At 35.2% G+C, this 23,573-nt stretch overlaps 1 protein-coding gene across 3 annotated transcripts in view; it reads right to left on the minus strand.

Annotated features, from left to right (window-relative positions):
• The window catches only part of LOC150081598 (tyrosine kinase receptor Cad96Ca-like), a 222,436-nt gene that overhangs the window by 56,612 nt on the left and 142,251 nt on the right, over positions 1-23,573 (minus strand). For all 3 annotated transcript variants that reach the window (XM_090379461.1, XM_090379460.1, XM_090379462.1), the window contains 2 exons: positions 8,688-8,798; positions 4,298-4,479 (listed from right to left, as the gene is read on the minus strand). In XM_090379461.1, coding sequence (XP_090235587.1) covers positions 4,298-4,479; positions 8,688-8,798 — 293 coding nt within the window. The remainder of the gene's footprint in view (positions 1-4,297; positions 4,480-8,687; positions 8,799-23,573) is intronic.

The following is a 23,573-nucleotide window of genomic DNA, read 5'->3' on the forward strand; positions in this document are numbered from 1 at the left end:
CTCTTGTGAAGAAAAACTAAATTCATGTTCTGTGCCCTTTATAAGATATAAGATCCACATTGTAGAGAGTGCAGCAAGGAAGCCATATTTTCAACACCTCCACTTTACATCAACTTGACTAAGTGTATCACACATCAATGGCTGTTATCTGAACTAGCTAGAGTACTCAAGAGCCATTCAGGTGCTGCAAAAGCTCCAATCAGTTTCCAGCTACTATATGACATGACAAATTAAGCTTTTCTATTCCACACAATTGGAAAATACAGTAAAAGAGTATCACAACATTTAAATGTTTTAAATTTTGTGATAAAAAATAACAGGATAACTGGATTTAACAGATAGGCTTTGCCCCTATATGGTCTGTTAAATAAAGGTTTAACTGTAATAGTTTACTGTGATAGGATTTGCATTAATATTTTATAGCACAGGAGAGAGAGAGAGAGAGAGAGAGAGAGAGAGAGAGAGAGAGAGAGAGAGAGAGAGAGAGAGAGAGAGAGAGGGGGGGAGGATACTAGTCTCAGTAAAGGTGCCATTTTCTCAAACTAAGACTATCATCACAAACTGCCCTGTACTGCATTATTAATAAATAACAAGTCTAAAAAGAGAAATACAGTCAAACTTCCAAAATTCAGTAACCTTGGGAGAAAATGCAAAAATAATACATTTCTATACTGAATTTAATCTATTGTATATCATACTATCACATACTGTATTCAACAGTGTATCCTACATTGAGAAAAAAGAAGGGAAAAACAAAAACTTTCCAAAATAAATTATGATCTATTTTGAATATGCATCTCTGGGCCATTTGCCAAGTATTAGTCTAACTTACCAAGATGTTTCCACGAATAATTGAAACTCGAGGCAGTGCAGGAAATTTGCCATCTTGCATCAAGATAATGCACCGACACACAGAGCATTTGTAACTCAAGCAACACTACATGACTGTGAATTCGAGCTAAAAGACAAGTGCCAGGACTAGCAGAATTGTGCTCATGGAAATGGATAAGATTTTTGGAAATTTTTACTATTGTTTTGATTAATTAACATATTAAATTGTGTTTACAAATGGTTTAAGTATTCTTAGTCACTTTCATTAGCTTATTTTTAAATGTAGCTAGTGATTTTGTAAGTTACAAATTACTATTCGTACCACTATTGTATCAGTGTTTTGGATAAAAGATATTGTAGAGTGTAACGGGTAGTGCAGAAGAATAGTAGGGCTTTAATTGTGATAAATAAGTAACTCAAAGGAATTCTAATCACTTGTTGGGTATATCTTTGTGTTTGACTAAGGAATTTTTACTTTAGCAAGGATATAACTAATTTAACATTGCAATTATTACTGTATAGCTAATGTATATCTTGAACTTTAAAGCATAAGGTATATAACATAACTAGATAGTGTAATACATATCACTGCATTTAGGAATCTAGTAGCTTAATGTAGTATTGTCAATTACTCAAATTATATTTAAACAAAAATCATACCCCAGACTAGAACACCCAAGCAACGTGCACAAAGTAGCAAGAGTTTTGTGGCTCGGGAGAGAACTGAATGGGTGTCTCCAAAGCATCACAGCCTAAAAAAAATGTGCAACTTGTGAAAAATTTGCAGACCTTTCACATGATAGGAGGATATCTTTGTGTGGGCTAGATGCAGAGAGTTTAAAGATTTAGGTGCCAACTCAGCATTCTGATGGGCACTTATAAAAGTTTGAAAAGAGTAGGTAGTTACCCTCGAAGGAATTAAAATGGGGTACCATCAAGCCCTCAGCTGCCCAACTCAACACCAGAGCTCACTTGTGTGCATTAGACAAAAACAGAAGCAATCTTCAAGGCAGAATGCACTGGTCCCACAGGGGCTAGTTATTGTCAGAGACTATTAGCATTAGTAGAGGTATTTGATGCAAGAAAGCAAGCTTAGGCAGCATCAGCCAAAAAAAAAATAATAATAATAAAATAAAGTAAAATAAATAAATAAAAAATAACCACTTCCACTTCACCCCTCTGTTTGTTCGAAATAGCTGTCCAGCTGAGCCTTAAACTTATTTAGGCTATCAACTTCCACGACAAGGGATGGAAGTCTGTTCCACCTACCAACCACCCGCTGGCTAAAGGCAAATTTCCGCACATCTATCCTACATCTGTCTTTCCTCAATTTGAATTTATGCCCTCTCAGGTGATTATTCTGAGCAAGAGGAAGAATCCCATCAGCATTGAGCATGCTCAAACCATTCAAGGCTTTATACACCTCTATCAGATCACCTCGCTGGTGCCTAGTCTCCAGACACTGTAATTCGCAAAACTTAAGCCTTTCTTCGTAAGAGCACCCCTTTGTTCCATTCACTAATCTTGTTTTCCTTCTCTGTTCTCGTTCCAGCAGCTCTACATCCTTCTTGAAATGAGGCCTCCAGGCCTGTATACAGTACTCTAGGTGTGGCCTGACCATTGCCTTATACAAGGGAATAATCACCTCCTTATCCCTGCTAGAAAAATTCCTATATATCATTGACAATACACCATGAGCTACTCTTGCAGCCCGTCTGCACTGCTCAGAGAACTTCATATCTGCCTGCAATTCCCTATTACCAGGGAACATGTTGTGCAAGAAGGATAAGCAGAATAGGATCAGGGTATATCTGCCAGGGGACAAGAGTAGATGATTGTAGAGCAGATATGATCTTTTAAGGGCACAAAAGTGATATTGTTGTACACATTGGCACTAATGATATTAAGAGTAGGAGATCTGAGGATGCACTTGTTAAGTGAATCCTCAGATCAAGTTGGCAAAAAGTCATGAGATAGGATTGATTGAAAGTGTCTTCAATTCTGCCCAGATACAATAGGAGGAAGTATATGTTGAGAGCCTTGTCAATTAATTTAGCCCTGGAGAGATTGTGCAAGGCTCATGGGATAAATTTTTCTCAGCATGGTCAGTGCTTGTTAACAGGAGAGATTGCTTCTACAGGGATGGAATACACTTAAATAGAAAGGGTGCAAGAATATTTCCTATTGCTATTGAGGCAGTGTTAAGTGGGTTAGAAAATTTGTAGCTTGGGGGATACACAGACTATTAGATTAACAATAGCCACAGGCAGAGGTGAAAGTGATTCTTGCACTGCTTCTACTGGAATATGCAGTAGGCTTGAAAGCAAGGTTCTGGGGATTTCAAAAACTGCTGGGAGTCATCACGAAACAAGCAAAGACAAGGGCTGTGTTAAGGTAACTAAGGGAGAGAATGTTAATGGTATCCTTCCACTTGCTGAGATTACACACGAGGGGGCATAAATTCAAGTTGAGGAAGGATGGTTGCAGGATAAATGTGTGGAAGTTTGCCTTTAGCTAGCAGGTGGTTGATTGTTGGAACAGGCATCCACCTGTTGTGGATAGGTTGAATAAATTCAAGGGAGAACTAGACAAATTATTGGAAGATACAGATGGGTGAACTTTTTCTTTTTTTTTTTGGCTGATATATAAGCTTGCTTTCTTGCATCATTTGCCATTACTAATACTACTATTTGTTTTTAGACAGTCTATTTAAGGGCCAATGAATGCTAAATACAGTGGTAAATGGATACAAATATGGAAAATTATTAAGCAAAACAAACAGAAATGCCACTGGAAGTATTAATACAAATGATGCTCCAACATGCCACTTGGGCAAGTAATCAACCTGAGAACTAAATTGATAATTAATATAGTTTGCTGGATTTATCCATTTCCTCTAAAAACAGCCACAAAATAGATGGTGGCAGAAATGGATTGCTGGATTTGAGAGGTTCTAATGTATAATGTTACCTGTTAGTAATATAGTGTCATCCCTCTGATGGTTGTTTCAGTGTTTGTTGGCACCTCAGAGGGCAGCTAGGAATGAGTGATGGTTTAACTCATAATATGCCAAAAGATGTGAACAGTAATATTTTACAGCATAGGCAGAAAAAAAGAAGATAAGTCTCACAAAAAGCATTAAACTCTCAAAGTTATCACCACAAGTTGCCCTATGCTGCACTACTAATTAATAAATAAATCAGATGTTGACATCTTGACTGTTTATTTCAGTTGTTTCAATGCTTGTTCAACATATGGATGTAAGTTCATAATGGATTAAAATAAGGATGCAAGTTTTAGTTTAACTAAATAGGTTCCTGTATACAGTGTTCTTTTAATTTATGTATTACACTGGTTTTAACAAAGAATATTATTATTTTACACATTTTATTTATATATATATATATAAAGAGGCAATTAATACAAAATGAATATTTTAAGTTATGGAGCATAAGAGGGAACATACCCCCTTAGATGATAAATACTCCATTCCTTTAGCTACTTGATAGGCAAAAGATGTTAGATCTCTAGATGTAAGATTTTTGCTACTTCCATGGAGATTTCCATAGAATCTCTCAGCTCTGCTTTCTCTAAGGTAAGTCTGAAGCTTTCCTCCTGATACAAACTCCATGATGACAAACACTGGGTCTACAAGAGGAAAAAAATATATTTGTAAATAAAAAGGTAGAAAATGTATAAAAAGGTGTGTATAAAAAGGTAGAAAATGCCGTTTTCTGCAATGTCAAGGTTGAAATTGACATTGTTAAATGCACTCAGTTAAAAGTTGCAGTGTCAATAGTGTCAATGTTGTTTACAAAACACTACAATCTAAAATCTGCTTGGTATGTTCAGTGAATGCATAAAATTCAGCACAATACTTTGTGTACAAATCACAGATCCAGAATATCTAAATTCCCCATCACTAAGTACACTAGTTGGAACAGATTTTAATGTTTCCAAATTGCATACTAGGTGTACTTTTGTGCTAATTCTAGAAATCCATACCACTTTTACCTATCACATACAGCATTTTTACAAACTGTTTTTCTTTAGATACACATTAAATGTATGTGCATACTTACCTCCTTCATGACTAACAGCTACAGACATGCCCAGATGTGCCAAGACCTGCAAGCCAGTTAGCTATATGAACTTATGCTTGCTAGTATATGCTTCTAATGTAATTTTCATATTCTTTGTCTTTGACAATAGCAACTTGTGTTTGTGTGAACAATCTAAATGTTTTTTTTTTTTTTATTACATTTTCAGTAATTGCATTATAATGAAACAGACATGATAAAAAAACAATTTACAAAAAATGTAAATGTCACATATTTTGAAATTAAATTATGTGACCAAGATAAAAGTTCGGGGTTCCCATAAAGCTTGCTGCACATGCGTGGAGGGCTTGCAATTGTGGCAATGTGGTAAAAAGAAAGTCAAGATGTTTGCCATTCCCATTGTGTGGAGAATACCTCCAGATCATGCTAACTACTGCTACTTTTGTTCCATAAATGCAGCAGGTTATATAATGCAAAGAACAAGCAGAAGCATTGTGCACCACAACATTACTTCAGGAGTACCCCATGAACTGAACTACTGGCACAACCTCCACCAGTTGTTCTAGAATGTATACAATCGCATCCCAAATCACAATCAAAGCTCAGGTACCCAAACTTTTTGAGGTGAGGAACACATAATTACATTAAAAGTACTAAGCAGGCCTGATCTAAAAAGATCTATTATATTTTTCCTATAATTATATATATCAAACTTAGATATGAATAAATGGAATTTTTATTCCTAAGGAAATAACAGAATGGGATGTTAAATGTGCACAACAATAGTTAAACATGAATAAGTAGAGGTTGTTTTACAAGAAAACAGAAAAACTAATTGCATATTTACATCAAGAGCAATACCAAAAGGATTTTGAAACAAAAAAGGATTTTTCTTTGCTGTAAAAATCATTAAAGTGTTTTAGTTCATTTTGTAAAAAAGGAATTTTGTGTGGAAATCTTTATAAAAGCATTTTGAGTAATAAATAACCTATTAAATTAGTTTTGTCCAATTTACCATACTTTTGTCATTTGAAATGTCAAATTATCATTTATGATGACAATATTTAAAAACCTCACTGGGGATGAGAATGCATACTGTTTACTGTGTACGCGCAATATTGTTGAAGTATCAAATAAAGGCAAAACAAAAAAAGGTCAACTTCTGGCACCACGATTTTCTAAAAATTTTCCTGGGGGAGGACCTCAGACCTCTTTCTTAGTGGCACTTACTCAGCTTAAAAAAAAAAAAAAAAAAAAAAAAAAGCCCTGCTTATAACTGAGATGAACTTGCACTGCACAATTAGCTGCTTTGGAAGAATAAACTTGTAGATTTCACTTGTTTTCCAGATTCATTCACCCATTTTCCTAAAAATAGCTGGAAAATGGGCTGCCATTATTCAATATACTTTTCATTAGAAGTCTGAAGTTGAGTGGCATGCCAGTTTAGAGTTGAAAAATATATTATAATAATTATATATAGGCATACTATATATAATTATATATAATCATAGACTAATGGTCTAATATTTCAGAATGTACAATACTACAGGAGAAGGAAAGTGGCACTGATGGCATCATCTGTATATAAATTATTTCTGCCTTAGAGTAGTGCAACTCCTATTTTATGCATAATGCACAGGAAGCATACAATGATAGTGCTGTAAACTGCAACAAATTACAGAGGACATAACTGTACATTACAGAGGACATAACTAACACAGCAAGAACAGCATTTTTTTTTTTTTCTTTTTTTTTTTAGTGATTTACCCAGGATAAAGGCTGATGAGACTGAATAGTATGAGTCACAAAAAAACAAAGTGGTTATGCTGTACACCTCACAAATAGGAAATGTGTTTGTCTGCATGGTGGCTGCCAAGGGGTTTGGCATTTCATAGAGAACTGGAACACAGATTTCATGATTGAGGCACCTATCTTGAGCATAGCAATTTAAAAATTTAATGATGTGGTCATATGATATAATTTGTTGCAGGGAGGCAAGCACTTCCAAATAACTCATTCACTTGGACTCAAAAATTGCTACCTCAGGTGAAAATTACCTCATGCTGAGTCTGATTTCATACATTGCACAATTAAAAAAAAATAATATAAATTGTTAATTCTACAAAATACAGGACAATTTAGAAGTAGCTCCCCAGCTTTGTAATCCTATAACTGTATTTTGAATTTAGTAAAACATAGGAAGTACTGAATGAAGGCAAGAAATATATATCCTTAGTAAAAGGGTGGCAGAAAATCTTTCTGCCCAGGGCACAGAAATACCTTGGTCTGGCACTGGGTTAACATGCTAAAAAACAATGAGAGAAAATTACATACAATGTAAAGGGTATTTACAAATAAAAAATTTAAAGGTAATAAGAAATAGTGAGAGACAGCTCTCCACACCTCCCAGTTTATTGGCCAGCAAATTTAGAAACTGATTAACAGAATCAGGATTGCTGTGTAACATGCTAGAATAGGTCTGGAATGATGCTGAAACAGAATAAGTGTTGTTACTAATCAGGTAACCTAACCTAACCTAACCCCTGGCATGGTGCCGTGAAGGGTATTGTATGGTCGTGGTACCTGCGTGTACCGGTGAACTGTACAATAAAGATCTTATTTATTGTATAAGAGATCCAGGAACTGGCTTTCATTGGAACATATGCTACATTCAGGGCCGTTTCAAGAACTCTCGGGCCTCCCGGCGAATTTCCAAATGTGGCCCTATTCAGTTTTAAATTATTTTCTGGGTCTCTTAGTCGCATTCCTAACCCATGTATTAAAAGAGCTACTGGAAACTATGCTCCATCACCACATCAAGGTAGAAAACCCATCGATGGAGTTTTTTTTCTCTTTAAAATTTTTTTCTTGTTTCTCTTTATATATATATATATTTTTTTAATTTATTTTTATATTTTTTGAAATTAATTCATATGAAATTTGTTCGAAATATGAAGAAAATCTTCATATTTCGAACAAATCGTTTGTAGTTGTTCATAGGGATTTTACCTATGAACAACTTTAAGAAAAGGTTTTTTTTACAAAATATTATAAAAGTGGTTTTCGACATTTTAAAGTGGCAAACTCCTGGATGACATCATTAAAATTGATGTTTTGTAAAAGCTCATTCTTTATTGCCATTAAACTTAAATGATTTAAACACAACTGATTCATATTATTTCTATATTCATTCTTTATAAATTTTAACTTTCAAAATGAACGTTCACAGCCTGCGTTTGTCACCATCATGCTCAAAAAAAATTCTCATCGCAATTTCAATACAGTATTTGGAAATACTGTTGGAAATATTTTCTCGTAGCACATGAGTTTATTTAAAGAAAGCCAAGAACATTATTCGTATATCATTATGTTCTGTGTTTGCGGTGCTATTGACCGCAACTTAACATATGGGGCAGAGGGGCTTTTAAAAAATTATTTAAGATCAACAAGTGAGCCCCCAGCAGGCCCTTGGCATTCGCTGGGTGCACCCATGCATTAAAACTGCCCAGGCTACATTACTGGTAGTACTTATGCGATGTTATAATCACCACTAAAACTTCAAGACCACAGCTTTCATTCGTACTACCAGTACTGAATCAAAACTGTGGTCTTGAAGTTTTTTTTTTTTTTTTTTAAGTTGTTAAGCTACATTTGAATTATCCTACAAATAAATATAACAAAAGAGTAAGATTCACATTTATAGCATTCATTTTAAATAACATTATCTTTCAGAATAACATTAAATTAATAAAAATAGTGTTTTCGTAACAAGTAACATATGCACAACATATTTACCTCTCTCGGTGCAACAACCCAAGAAAGTGACAACATTAGGACTTGGATCCAGTAATTTCATCACTTCTAACTCGCTCAAAAGATCTTTCTTTTCTTTTTCAGTAGCACTCTCTGATAAAAGAAAAATGTGTTAGACTGTAAAAAGCAACACAAAAATGAAAGAAGCTTTTTACATTGAATAATACCTGCAGTAAAGAAGACCATGTAAAAGTTCTCAAAGGCATGGCAGAAACCAGTCTAGAATTAAATATACACTTTTTTTTTTAAATGGTTGCTCCAAACACAAAAGGTGTAAGAAACTACGGTACTTGAATGCCATGGTACAGGGGGAAAATGGATGGGGAAAAAGATGCTTGTAGACACTGGACTTCAATATCTACACATTAAAAATTTTCGGAAAATATATATAAAGGAAGACTGTTCCACAGAATAAATAGAAAATGATAAAAAGAAAAATTATTTTAGCAAATTTGTAGCTGAAACTACAAATGTATGTTGACTAGTTCAGGCAAATATACAGAATGGTTTGGAAGAAAGGGGTAAAATTATAGATACAAATTAAGAACAATGCTCATCAATGTATCTATAGAAATGCAGCAGTATAAAATAAACATACATTTATGTTTCAAGAATTAAATTACAAATTCTCATTACACTGGCGAGCATCAATTTCATCCCTGAAATAATTGACAGATTCTAATAGGAAATAGGTTCAAAAATCAGATATAGGCTTAAAAAGTTCTCATCACCCTCAGTTTTCAAATATCATAGGTTAATGACGGAAAATCAAGACCTGTAGTTGGTTTAATTACGTTTTCCATCTATTTTATTTATTCATTTTTTCCCTAGAATATTCGGGAGTTTTCTACAACATTCAAGAAAGTTCCAGAACAGAACATTATTGAATTCTAGAATATTGTTACACATGAAAGACAGGTCAGGATGTTTCCAGAAGGTTCTATTATTAATATTTTTATTGCACGCAGTGAATAGTTACATGATTACCTGATGCAATAATACCCATAACAGCGACAATGCGGTGGTCATTCCCTGACCTTTCCGCATCCTCCATATTTGGTGGTGACGGGCTCAAACCTCGGTCTAATCAAGAAGCGTGTCCTACGCACTGCTGCTCCTTCCTACCTGGCTACAGAGGCGCCTTACATAAAACATATATTAGAACATAAATGTTTGCAAAATAAGAGAAGTATACCTCACTATAGTACGTAGAACACTTTTTCTATGTACTATATTACTACGTACGTAGTAAGTGTTCTATGTACTATATTGAGGTATACTTCTCTTATTATTTTATAAACATTGATAGCAACATAGAACATATTGAGCTTTACAGCTCTGATTCATACTATCTAATTAGAAAATAAAACTTATATTTACAAATAAAATTAATATTAACATGGGAACATTCTAGAACTTTTGATGGGGTTCTCTAAAAACATTGTGAGAAACTTCTCCTAGAAATTTCTTCACCGATATACATACAAATGAGTTCCACACCAAGCAAGCAATTGCATATTTCAAAAAGTTATGTTTCAGAGTGGTGAACAAATGTTTTAGTGAATTAGTGTTTGTAGCAGTAGTGGCATGTGATGCAAGTGTATGAGCTTATGCAGCATCACACAAAAAAAAAATATATATATATCACACCATTCCATCCAAATGCCTGTCCAGTTCCTCCTTAAATTTATTCAACCTATCAACTTCCACAACGACAGATGGAAGTTTATTCCAGCAATTAACCACCCGCTGGCTAAAGGCAAATTTCCGCACATCTATTCTACATCTGTCTTTTCTTAATTTGAATTTATGCCCCCTTAGGTTCGTAATCTGAACAAGTGGAAGGATCCCATCAGAATTCAGCTTGCTCAACCAATTCAAGGCCTTATACACCTCAATCAGATCACCGCGCAGGTGCCTAGTCTCCAGCCACTGCAATTTGCAGAACTTCAGCCTCTCTTGGTAAGAGGATCCCTTCATTCCCCTCACCAATCTTGTTGCCCTTCTCTGTACATGCTCAAGCAAATCTACATCCTTCGTAAAATGAGACCTCTTGACCTGTACACAGTACTCAAGGCGTGGCCTGACCACTGCCTTATACAGAGGGACAATCACCTCCTTTTCCCTGCTAGCAAAATTCTATATATCATTGACAAAACCCCATGACCTGCCCTGGCAGCATTGCTCAGAAAACTTCATATCTGACTACACAATTATTGCCAGGTCTATTTCATTTTCTACAACCCTAAGTGTAGAAAACATACCACACAGTTGGTACGTTCCTTTGCGGTTACTTCTACCCATATGCAGTACTTTGCATTTGTCAATGTTAAACTTCAGTTGCCACTTCTTAGCCTATCTGCCCAAATTATCTAGATCCTGTTGCAGTAGCACACCGCCATTAACAACCCTACCAACCTTTGTATCATCTGCAAACTTCGACATTAAGCCTGATATACCTTCATCAATATCACTGATAAATATACAAAACAACAGTGGACCCAACACCGAACCCTGTGGGATTCCACTAATAACATTAGTCCACTAAGAGCAGCACCCATTGATTATCACCCTCTGTCTTCTCCCACTTAACCATCCTTTTATCCATTGTAGCAACTTACCGTTAATACCAATCTTGTCCAATTTGTACAGTAGTCTTCCATGCGCAACAGTGTCAAAAGCTTTCCTGAAATCCAAATATATGATATCAAAATTATGTTTTGCTTCCAGTTCCTTTGTAACCACATCATAATATTCTATCAAATTTGTCAGACAAGGCTTTCCCCTTAACAAACCCGTGCTGTGTCTGAATTATTGCTGCAGTCTTGTCTAGATGATCCTGCAATGCATCTTCTCTAAGCAGTGACTCCATTATTTTACCAGGAACAGAAGTTAAACTAACTGGTCTGTAATTACTCGTGTCACCCTTCGATCCCCCTTTGTGAACTGGGGATACATTTGCACATCTCCAGTCCGTGGGAACCTCCCCCGAGTCCAAGGATGCTCTCATAATTATGGCTCAGGGTTTGCTTAGTTGCTTTGACACCTCCTTTAATATAACTGGATAGATCCCATCCACCCCAGGTGCTTTTCTTATGTTTAACTTCAACAATTTCTCCTCCACCTTGCTCTCAATTATTACAAAATCATTAAGTATCCTGCTACAATTTGATACCCTTCTGCCATTTTCAAACCTTAATAATTCCTCATGTGTGAATGTAGATGCAAAATACTCATTCAGTTTGTTTGCTCTCTGAGCAGGATCACAGTCAAACCATCGATGTCAAGTGGACCAATCAGATTCATCCCCCTTCCTTTTAGAGTTTATATAAGTAAAGAAATCCTTGCTGTTTTTCTTAGCATCTTTTGCCAAGGATTTCTCATAATCTGCCTTCGCCTGCCTAACCTCCTTTGTGACCTGATTACAGACTAGCTTATATCTGCCATAGGCTTCTGAGTCGCTTGATAATTTATATGCATCCCATGCATTTTTCTTCTGTTACGAGTCCCATTAGTTCATTAGATAACCATTTACCTTGAACAGTATTTCTTAATAGGTATGAAACTTTTAGTAGCATCCACGATTAATTCCTTGAATGCTTCCCACTTAGAATTTACTGTTGGTAACATAGTCAGTTGATCCCACTGTACAGAATTTATAAACTTTCTGAGACCACTGTACTCCCCTTTAATGGAAGCAAAAACCCTTTCCTTTACCCCTGATGGTAAGTAAATCCCACATCAGTACACTGTGATCACTGTGGTTCCTTTATCTGCAAATTCTTAATACACGAATGATCACTGCTGATAACCAGATCAAGAGTATTACCCTCTCTGGTTGCTTCTCGAACATGCTGCTGCAGAAAACAATCATCCAATAAATCCACAAGAGTCTGACTAGTGTGTGAGTGACCAACCCACAAGTTCCAGTCAATATCTGGGAAGTTAAAATCCCCCATTATAAGACATTCTGATTTACTAGCCCACTATTTCTCTGTACAATTGTTCATTATACTCATTCAAGTCATTAGGCCTATAGCACACTCCTACTCTTATTTTTGCTTTCGCAGTGCTTATGTCACACCAAACTGACTCAACAGTGCACTGTTCATCTATATCAACTGGGTGCACTTCTTTTGATTTTGTTTTTCTTAATTAACAGCATAACACCTCCTACCTTTCTATCCTTTCTGTACACATTGTACTCCCCAAATTCCAGTTCTGCATTCCTTATATCTGTGTGACACCACATTTCTGCTATCCCAACAATATCTGCCTTTGATGTCTTGACCAACACTTCAAATTCATCAAATTTATTTACTATACTTCTAGTTTTTGTTTACTATACTTTTAATTTTGGTGTACATGAAGCTACCGTAAGAACTATTAAGAAAAATGAGGCTGCAATTAGGAAGTCTGTATGTTCTGGAACAAAAGTAAGTGTTAATTCATCATCTTATACAAGAGATATTGTCGAGTTAAAAATGGAAAAGGCTCTGGTAATATGGATAGAAGATCAGTCACAAAAAAGAGTACCAGTAGATGGAAATGCCATCAAACAAACAGCACTAAGAATTTACCGACAGATTAAAGAAAAGGAGCCAAGCACTTCATCTCAGTTAAACAGAAAGTATGAATTTTTTGCGAGTACAGGTTGGATTACAGGGTTTCTTAAAAGGAATGCTCTTCGTAATATAAAAATTAAAGGTGAAACTGCATCTGCAGATGAATCGGCTGCTAAAGTATTCCCACAGGAACTTGCAAAAATTATGGAATGCAGATGAAACTGGTTTCTTCTGGAAGCAAAATGCCGAAGAGAACGTATGTAGCCAAATCGCAGAAAACTGCTGGTGGTTTTAAGGTAGCTAAGGATTGCGTGACCTTATTATTTTCCTCCAACGCTTCAGGAGATCGTATGTTGAAACCACTGCTGGTAAATCGAGCCCTAAACCCACGTTCAATGAAAGATGTAGATATCAATAAACTGCCGTTTCCTAGAAGGCAAACAAGAAGGCCTGGGGGACCACTGCTATCTTTACAGAATGGTTTGACAAATGTTTCGTCCCAGAAGTCAGACGTTATATGAATTTGAAAGGTCTCGAATTTAAAGTTCTTCTGATTCTTGACAATGCACCCGGCCATCCTGTCTTGGAACACCCAAACGTACAAATTTTATTTCTGCCACTTAATACTACATCTTTGATACAACCGCTAGACCAAGGTATAATTGCAACAATTAAAACACACTACGTAAAACGAACATTCCAACACGTTTTGGACAAACTGAATGATGAAACACTAACAGTCATTGATGTGTGGAAGAAATTCTCAATTATGGATTGCATCAATCAAGTTGGATTAGCGTTAACTGAAATAAAACCAGCAACTTTAAATGAGTGTTGGAAAGCGGTTTGGCCACAATGTGTAAAAAGCAAAGATCCCATCATCCCTAATATGACCGAATTTCCCAACATCATTACAATGGCACACAAAATTGGTGGAGAAGGATTCGATGATCTATCATTTGAAGATATTGATGAATTGTTAACCAACAAAGCCCTAAGCGAAGATGAAATATTACAAGTTGTCCTTGGGACTCCTTATCCCACAGAACATAGTGATAATGAAGAAAATGATCCTGTTCTAAATGCAGATTTAATAAAAGAAGGTCTGGAACTGGCCAGAAAATTAGGTAATCATTTTGTCAAACATGACTAATGAGGAACGCACTGGGAAGTTTCAACGTGAACTGAAGTTGTTGACAGCCTCTTACAGAGAATTATATAACGGCCTAACCAAAACACGAACACAACGATTAATAACTGAATTCGTTCATAAAACCAGTGAAACATCAGCACCAGAAGAGACTCGTGCTGATTTTGCTCAAGAGATCACAGAAAGAATTTCATTAACAGAGGAAGAAGACGATGTCCACAACATTTCTAGTAATATTCCAGTCGTACGCAAACGTATGGGCGCCTCCGTAGCCAGGTGGGCAGGAGCAGCAGTGCGTAGCACATGCTTCTTGATTAGACCGTTTGACAAAATGATTATATAATCATTTTGTCAAACATGACTAATGAGGAACGCACTGGGAAGTTTCAACGTGAACTGAAGTTGCTGACAGCCTCTTACAGAGAATTATATAACGGCCTAACCAAAACACGAACACAACGATTAATAACTGAATTCGTTCATAAAACCAGTGAAACATCAGCACCAGAGGAGACTCGTGCTGATTTTGCTCAAGAGATCACAGAAAGAATTTCATTAACAGAGGAAGAAGACGATGTCCACAACATTTCTAGTAATATTCCAGTCGTACGCAAACGTATGGGCGCCTCCGTAGCCAGGTGGGCAGGAGCAGCAGTGCGTAGCACATGCTTCTTGATTAGACCGGGGTTCGAGCCCGTGAGCCACCAAATACGGAGGATGCGGAAAGGTCAGGGAATGACCACCGCATATCCCCAGAGCAATATGGCCTTAGTTGCTAATGCTCCTAAATAATAACAACAATAGCAAACGTATGCGCCATTTATTATCAGAAAGTGAAAATGAATAAAATCTTATGTGTAAAACAGATTTTTTTTTTGTTCATGAAGAATTTTTTTCATTTCATATGCATACAAATTTGCTTTAATACATTTTCATTACATATTATTACATGTGTATTTTGTTGAAATAAAATAAGCTTAAAATGAATATTTTTGTTTTTTTTTTAAATTATTTTTACTGATTTTTTTTAGATCCAGAACCAATCTTCTTTTCTTCCATAAATACAATGTATTTTTTTACACAATTTTTTAACATGTATTTTTCAGGAACGTATCTATCGAATTAGGTGTACTGTATTTACAAATTATTTAATCTTAGTCATAACATGCTAGCAAGAAAATGCAGACAGTCACGTGGTAACAAAATGCATATCCACACATAAAAATATAAAGTTTGATTTTAATAACTTACTCAGTTCTTGGGATCATACTACTCTTAATTTACCCATAATAAACCATTTCCTTCTTAAAATCAATCCTTAAAGCTTTAGTTTCATTTTGTCATAAATTCAGGTTCAACTAAAACACATCATACAAGACACTGGTCTCTATAGAATTGGCAATTTTACTACCCACGGCATTGAATTTTTCAATATTAAATTTACACAAAAATGGTTTGACAATATACCCTGGTCCTCCCTACTCAATAAGCATAATAACCTTCAAACAGCCTATATAAATTTGATATACATCATTCTTACAATTATGATCCTCCATTAGGCCTAAAAATTTGTAACTATAAAACAACTAGCTACTAACATAGGAAATATTCTACTCACTGATCTTCCTATGCCACTGCAATAACCCTATTTATGGCCCATATATTGATCAATATCATGGGCATATTATTACAGGCAATCTTAACTTCATTAAGAACCATGACCTAAAAACTGCTATGAGCAAAGGTTTTAAATATAAACCTATAAATAAAGCTAACCTTAATAATATCAACAAACTATTATATTTAAATTAATACATTTTGCTAACAAACTTGCTTCAAAATACAACATTCCACATGAAGCATACCAGAATTGAATCACCATCATATACCATGACATAGTAAAAGCTATATCTAATGCCTACAAACTGTACAATAACTTTTATACACCCTACTACAACCTTAAAAAACGTAAAATAGAATTACAAGACAACTTTATCATCACCTGGTAGATAAAGCTTCCAATGACTTTGCCATATTTTGTAAACAATTTTACTGTAATCAACTTAAAAATGAAATAGAAAATAGTTCCACTTTCATTCCCTGCCATCTTAATCCTTCTGCCAGAGTTAAACAGATAATTGCTTTACATAAAAAACTACATACTAAATTACAGAACTCAACCCTACCATTTCTCTATATGGTTGCTAAATTCCATAAACAACCCAAAGGTTTCAGATTCATTACCAGCTCCAAAAACAGTGGCTGCTACCTTCCAGGCAACATTTTTTCAAACTACTTAAAACTATTTTTAATAATCTCACATTTATTTGGATAATAAACTAGCTGTCATCAATACCTTCAAATCTAATATTACCATAACAAACATAGAACCATCTGATTTCACCAACCTTTTTACCTCTATACCACATAATTTAATGATATTTGTGCAAAGACAATTTTATCACAGATAAAAAGATAAATTAAACATAAATGAAAATACTTGGAACAATTATGTAAACCTCTGTTTACTCAATAATCAATATCTTTGATGAAAAACTTACCTATAAACAAACTATTGGTGTTCCTACGGATTCCCAAATTTCCAGCTTAGTATCCAACCTATTCTTGCATTATTATGAAGAACTATACACCATAAATAATCCTAATTATAACCTGTTAGCTTTCAGATATGTAGATGACATCCTAGTCTTAAATACTAACTTTGAACCTATAGCCAGAGCTATTTACCCTAATGAACTTAAACTAAATAAAGAAAACTCCACTAATTACACAGCCAACTTCCTTGACCTTGGTATTACTCTGTGCCTACTTCACCGCCATATAATATTGACATACATGATAAAAGAAATAAATTTAACTTTGATGTCATCTACCTTACCAACTGGCATTCCAATATTTCCAACAAAATACATAAAATTATATTATGTATCCAAACCATCAGATTAGCATAAGTAGTAACCAACTATTGTTCTCCAAAGCTCTAAAACTCCTTTATAATAAGCTTCCCAACAATAATATTCCTATCTACTTTGTAAAATACTGTTTCAATATAGTTTCCCATTTGATCAGAAATAAATTAAATTACAATTTACTATGTACTGGCCAGTTCTAAACTTATCTGTATAGTTGTAAAATTATCTAGTGGAATTCCACTACTTGGTAAGTAATAGCTATACATGATTTCCGATGCAACTATTTCCTTCGGATTGATTACCTTGTCTCTTTACTCACTAAGTTTCTACTGTTATGTTTTCACTTTCCTTATCGGATTTGTTTTAATAATCATTCATGAAATTACTTGTAATTAAGTACTAGTTGAGTCTTTACTGACTTCTATTAATTTGTTTCAAGTTATGGTTTATATTACCAAGAAAGGCTTAGTTCGGCAAATTGTAGTACCTGAAGAGTAGGCACCTGCGAGGTGATCTGATTGAGGTGTATAAGGCCTTGAATGAGTTGAGCAAGCTGAATGCTGATGAGATTCTTCCTCTTGCTCAGATTAAGAACCTGAGGGGGCACAGTTTCAAATTGAGGAAAGACAGTTGTAGAATAGATAGGCGGAAATTTGCCTTTAGCCAGCGGGTAGTTTATTGGTGGAACAGACTTCCATCTTTTCTTGTGGAACTTGATAGCCTAAATAAATTTAAGGCTGAGCTGGACATGCATTTGTAATGAATGGAGGGGTGAAATGGGAGTTTTTTTTTTGTTTTTTTTTTTTGCTGATGCTGCATAAGCTTGCTTTCTTGCATCATATGCCTCTACTAATGCTAATTATATGTAGAATTTGCATTTTTGGGTCTTGGATTTTTCAAGCATGTGTTAACATACTACACCTTTGAAAATCAATCTCTAGTTTTTCTACTAAAATTATATAGTAGCCCTCAGATTTCAGTGACTTTGGCCTTTACCACTAAACTTTGTATATATCACTTTATACAATCTCCTAACTACATCACTATTAGGTACAGAGACATCCAAATGATTCATTCCTTGGAATTACTTCTTGTTCTTCCTTCTTAAAATTTAACTGTTTCATATCCATAGACTTCTCCTGTTCTTTCATAATTAGATTCTTAACTACACTACCATTGGATATGTCAACTGGTACTTTATCCTTGGATTAATTAACTATTCTTTCCAGAGTGAATTCACACCAGATACTACCTGTGGTTTCATCTAGATTTATATATATGAAATTAATTCCTGTTCTTCCTTACTATAGTTGTTTCCTTAGAATTGTTTCATATACATGGACTTATTTTCTGTTCTTTTATAACTGGATCCTAACTACATCACCTATGGATCTTAAGTCACCATGTTACTTTTAGCAAAAATCAGAGTAGGAGTGTGTTATAGGCCTAATGACTAATGATTACAACGAACAATTGTACAGAGAAATAGAGTGGGCTAGTAAATCGGAATGTCTTAAAATGGGGGATTTTAACTTCTCAGATATTGACTAGAATTTGTGGGTTTATCACTTGCGCACTAGCAAGACTTTTGTGGATTTATTGGATCATTGTTTTCTGCACCAGCATGTTCGAGCGGTAACCAGAGAGGATAATACTCTTGATCTGGTCATCAGCAGTGATCATTCTTGTATTAAGAATTTGCAGATAAAGGAACTACTAGGTGGCAGTGATCAGTGTACTGATGTGGGATTTACTTAAAGATATATCGTATTTCTTCGATTCTAAGATGCCACTGATTGTAAGACACCTTAATTTCAGAAAAAAAAAGCTTTGATTCTAAGAGAAAATAAATAAATAAATAAAATAGAATACTAAAATAAATCGAACAAATATTTTTATTATAGTAGAATTCAATTTACTAACAACAATAGTACCTGTATTTATCAGTAGGCATGTTATTCATCACTTCCTTATGAATCTTCCGAGCCATCGATATCTGCATCTGAATCAATATCAGAATACTTCACATTCAGAGTTAGATTCTTCTGAGCCATTGTTATCTTCCATAATATATCATCTTCTGAGCCATTGAGAGTGTTGGTGATGCAACATTTTTTTTTTAAATGAGTGCTTTACTATTCTTTCTGGGATCAGCTTCCAGGCTGTTGATGCCCATTCTGCCAATTTTGATCCCAGCGCTTTAATTTTTCCGGGAAGATGTCGGCAGAAGGTTGTCAGCGAACAGCCAGGATTCACATTCCTTTCTCAAGTAATCCTTAAATGGTTTGTTGACTGAAACGTCAAGTGGCTGCAGTTGGCTAGTCATGCCACTGGGAATCACAACCAAGTCGCCATGTTTTTTCACGATTTTATTTTTGACGCATTCGGAAATGTCCACGAAATGCATCAAGTACTAACATGCTAGGTGGGCTACGAAGACTTTTTTCATACACAATAACTTTTCGTTTCAATGTGGCTTGTAGTGCTATCTTTGATATTTTAATGTGCAATAAGGGTTCAAGATTAACGAAATACAGTAACTCCACTTCTTACGTACTTTCAAAGATACAAACAAAATTTCCTAGTTTTCGCTGAGTGAGCCCCACTACAATGTAATAACGGTGGCTTCATATTTCGAAACACGTGAAATCACACTTGGAGGCAGGGTTTCCATGTAAACACAAAAAGTGTGGTGCTCTGCAAAGTGTGGGAAAATTCAAAAAAAAACTTTGATTGGAAGACAATCGAAGCAAAAACTCCTTCGATGGAAAGGGTTTTTGCTTCCGTAAAGGTGACTACAGTGATCTCAGACAGTTTTTAAATTCTGTACAGTGGGACCAACTGATGATGTTACCAACAGCAAATTCTAAGTGGGAAGCATTCAAGGAATTAATTGCGGAAGCTACTACAATTTCTTAATACCTATTAAGAAATATTGTTCAAGGTTTAGGCCTAAATGGTTGTCAAACGAACTAATGAGATGCGTGGCAGAGAAGAAAAATGCATGGCATGCATATAATTTATCAGGAGACAGAGAAGCCTATGGCAGATATAAGCTAGTCTGTAATCAAGTCACAAACAAGATTAGGAAAGCAAAGGCAGATTACGAGAAATCTTTGGCAAAGAATTCTAAGAAAAACAGCACGGATTTCTTTACTTACATAAACTCTAAAAGGAAGGGATGAATCAGATTGGTCCACTTGATATAGATGATTCAACTGTTGATGATCCTGCTCAGATAGCAAACAAACTGAATGAGTATTTTGCATCTACATTCACACATGAGGAGTTATTAAGGAAGGAAAATGCCAGAAAGTTATCAAATTGTAGCAGGGTGCTTAATGATTTTGTAATAACTGAGAGCAAAGTGGAGGAGAAATTGTTGAAGTTAAACATAAGAAAGGCACTGGGGTGGATGGGATCTATACAGTTATATTAAAGGAGGCAGCAAAGGAACTAAGCAAACCTTTAGTTATGACAGCATCCTTGGACTCAGGGGAAGTCCACACAGACTGGAGATGTGCAAATGTATCCCCAATTTACAAAGAGGGGATCAAAGAGTGACACGAGTAATTACAGACCAGTTAGTTTAACTTCTGTTCTGGGTAAATAATGGAGTCACTGGTTAAAGGCGCATTGCAGGATCATCTAGACAAGACTGCAGCAATAATTCAGACACAGCATGGGTTTGTTAAGGGAAAGTCTTGTCTGACAAATTGATTGGATACTATGATGTGGTTACAAAGGAACTGGATGGAAAAAAATAATTTTGATATCATATACTTCGATTTCAGGAAAGCTTTTGACACTGTTGCGCATGGAAGACTACTGCACAAATTGGAGCAGAATGGTATTAAGGTAAGTTGCTACCCTTAATACCATATTTTCTTTATGGATAAAAGGGTGGTTGAGTGGGAGAAGACAGAGGGTGGTAATCAATGGACACTGCTCTTCATGGAATAATGTTATTAGTGGAGTCCCACAGGGTTCAGTGTGGGGCCCACTGTTGTTTTCTGTATTTATCAATGATATTGATGAAGGTATATCAGGCTTAGTGTCGAAGTTTACAGGTGATACAAAGGTTGCATGGTTGTTAATGACAGTAATGGCAGTGTGCTACTGCAACAGGATCTAGAAAATTTGGGCAGATGGGCTGGAAAGTGGCAACTGAAGTTTAACATTGACAAATGCAAAGTACTGCATATGGGTAGAAGTAACCCCAGAGGAACGTACCAACTGTGTGGTATGTTTTCTACGCTTACGGTTGTAGAAAATGAAATAGACCTGACAGTAATTGTGCAGTCATATATGAATTTTCTGAGCAATGCAGACAGGCTGCAAGAACAGGTCATGGGGTTTTGTCAGTGATATACAGGAATTTTGCTAGCAGGGAAAAGGAGGTGATTTCCCCTTTGTATAAGGCAATGGTAAGGGCACGCCTTGAGTACTGCGTACAGGTCTGGACACCTCATTTTAGGAAGGATGTAGATTTTCTTGAGCATGTATAGAGAAGGGCAACAAGATTGGTCAGGGGAATGAAGGGACCCTCTTCCCAAAAGATGCTCAAGTTTTGCAAATTGCAGAACTTGAGCATCTTTTGTATTGAGGTGAATAAGGCCTTAAATGGGTTGAGCCTGCTGGATTCTGATGTGATTCTTCCAGTTTCTCAGATTACAAACCTAAGGGGGCACAAACACAAATTGAGGAAAGACAGTTGTAGAATCAATGTGCGGAAATTTGCCTTTAGTCAGTGGGTGGTTAATTGCTGGAATAAACTTCCATCTGTCGTTGTGGAAGTTGATAAGTTAAATAAATTCAAGGAGGAACTGGACAAACATTTAGAGGGAATGGTTGTGTATTTTTTATTATTATTATTTTATTATTTTTTTTTTTGGCTGTACTACATAAGCTCATATGCTTGTTTTCTTGCATCACATGCCACAATTATTATATCCCTGGAATTATATTACTTTATAATTGGATTCTTAACTACTCTACCTTTGGATATAATGTCAACTGATTATTTTTCCTTAGATTCATTTACAATTATTTCCTAAGTGAATTCACACCTATGGATTCATCTAGTTTTATATACATGGAACTATTTCCTGTTCTTTTATAATTGTATCCTTAACTACACCACGTTAATTATTTCTAGAAATTTAAATTAGTTCTTTTTCCTTGGATGTATTTTCTTGCCAAATTGGAATCTTTATAAATTGGACTATAAATTATAATTATTAATCTTTTATATCTAAAAACATTTGGTTATTGTTTTCTATGCTGTGATACGTTTGTAATCATAACCTTATATGAGACTTATATGAGCCTCATCATTTGGTCTAACATATGTTTTTTGCCAACATATTGTACAACACTATCTATTAACAGTAATGTGTTTAATTTTGTATGCCTTTATCACGATAGTCATACTTTTCCAACCGCATTTCTTTTTCCAATGCTAATTTTAAATTATCTCCATACACTTGTATTCTAAATACAATTATAGAGGTCACTATTTTCCCTGTTTTGCATTTCTTCGCAGCTTACCATTAAGTCTGCTATAAATTGCTTTATTCTTGTAGTTATATTGCTAATGTGGTTAGGTTTGTGTGCATTCATCTAAATGCATGATGCACACATACTCTATTGAATATGTGTGCGTCATTGCTGCGCCTTTTTCAGTCTTCTATATATATTTTTTTTTTTCCGCCAGCTTGTTTCCACTGCACATTTCTTGAAATTTCCAAGTATTGTTCACTTTCACATTATACTTTCAGTTTCGTTTCTCGGCATGTATCAACACACATTTTTTTTTCATTTAAATACAAGCATTTGGTATTAGCTCACTTTTATACTAACACTTACAAATGCCACAGCCCTTACTATAAGGTTGGGCTTCACAAACCCAGCAAGCTTATGTTATTTAATAACTTTTTCTTTGCTTTTTATCTTTCTGCTGTTGTTTTTCTACTGTACTTCCTGTTTGTAAAACTGTTAGTGTACACGAGGGTAATACGAACATTCCTACTATCGTAATTCTATTGCTATTTTTCATATTTATTTATTTAAAATACTCCTTTTTTTCCCTTCCCCATCCTCAAATTTAATACCTCACCCTATACCATGTGCTTGTTCCAAATTTAGTTAAGTCATTTAAATTGCAATTAAATTCTACACTAAATTCTACATATTTATTTATATTAACCAGATTTATTCT

This window comes from Mastigoproctus giganteus, chromosome 8 (assembly GCF_048544385.1).
Source record: "Mastigoproctus giganteus isolate SK-2022 chromosome 8, ASM4854438v1, whole genome shotgun sequence".
Lineage (NCBI taxonomy): Eukaryota > Metazoa > Arthropoda > Arachnida > Uropygi > Thelyphonidae > Mastigoproctus > Mastigoproctus giganteus.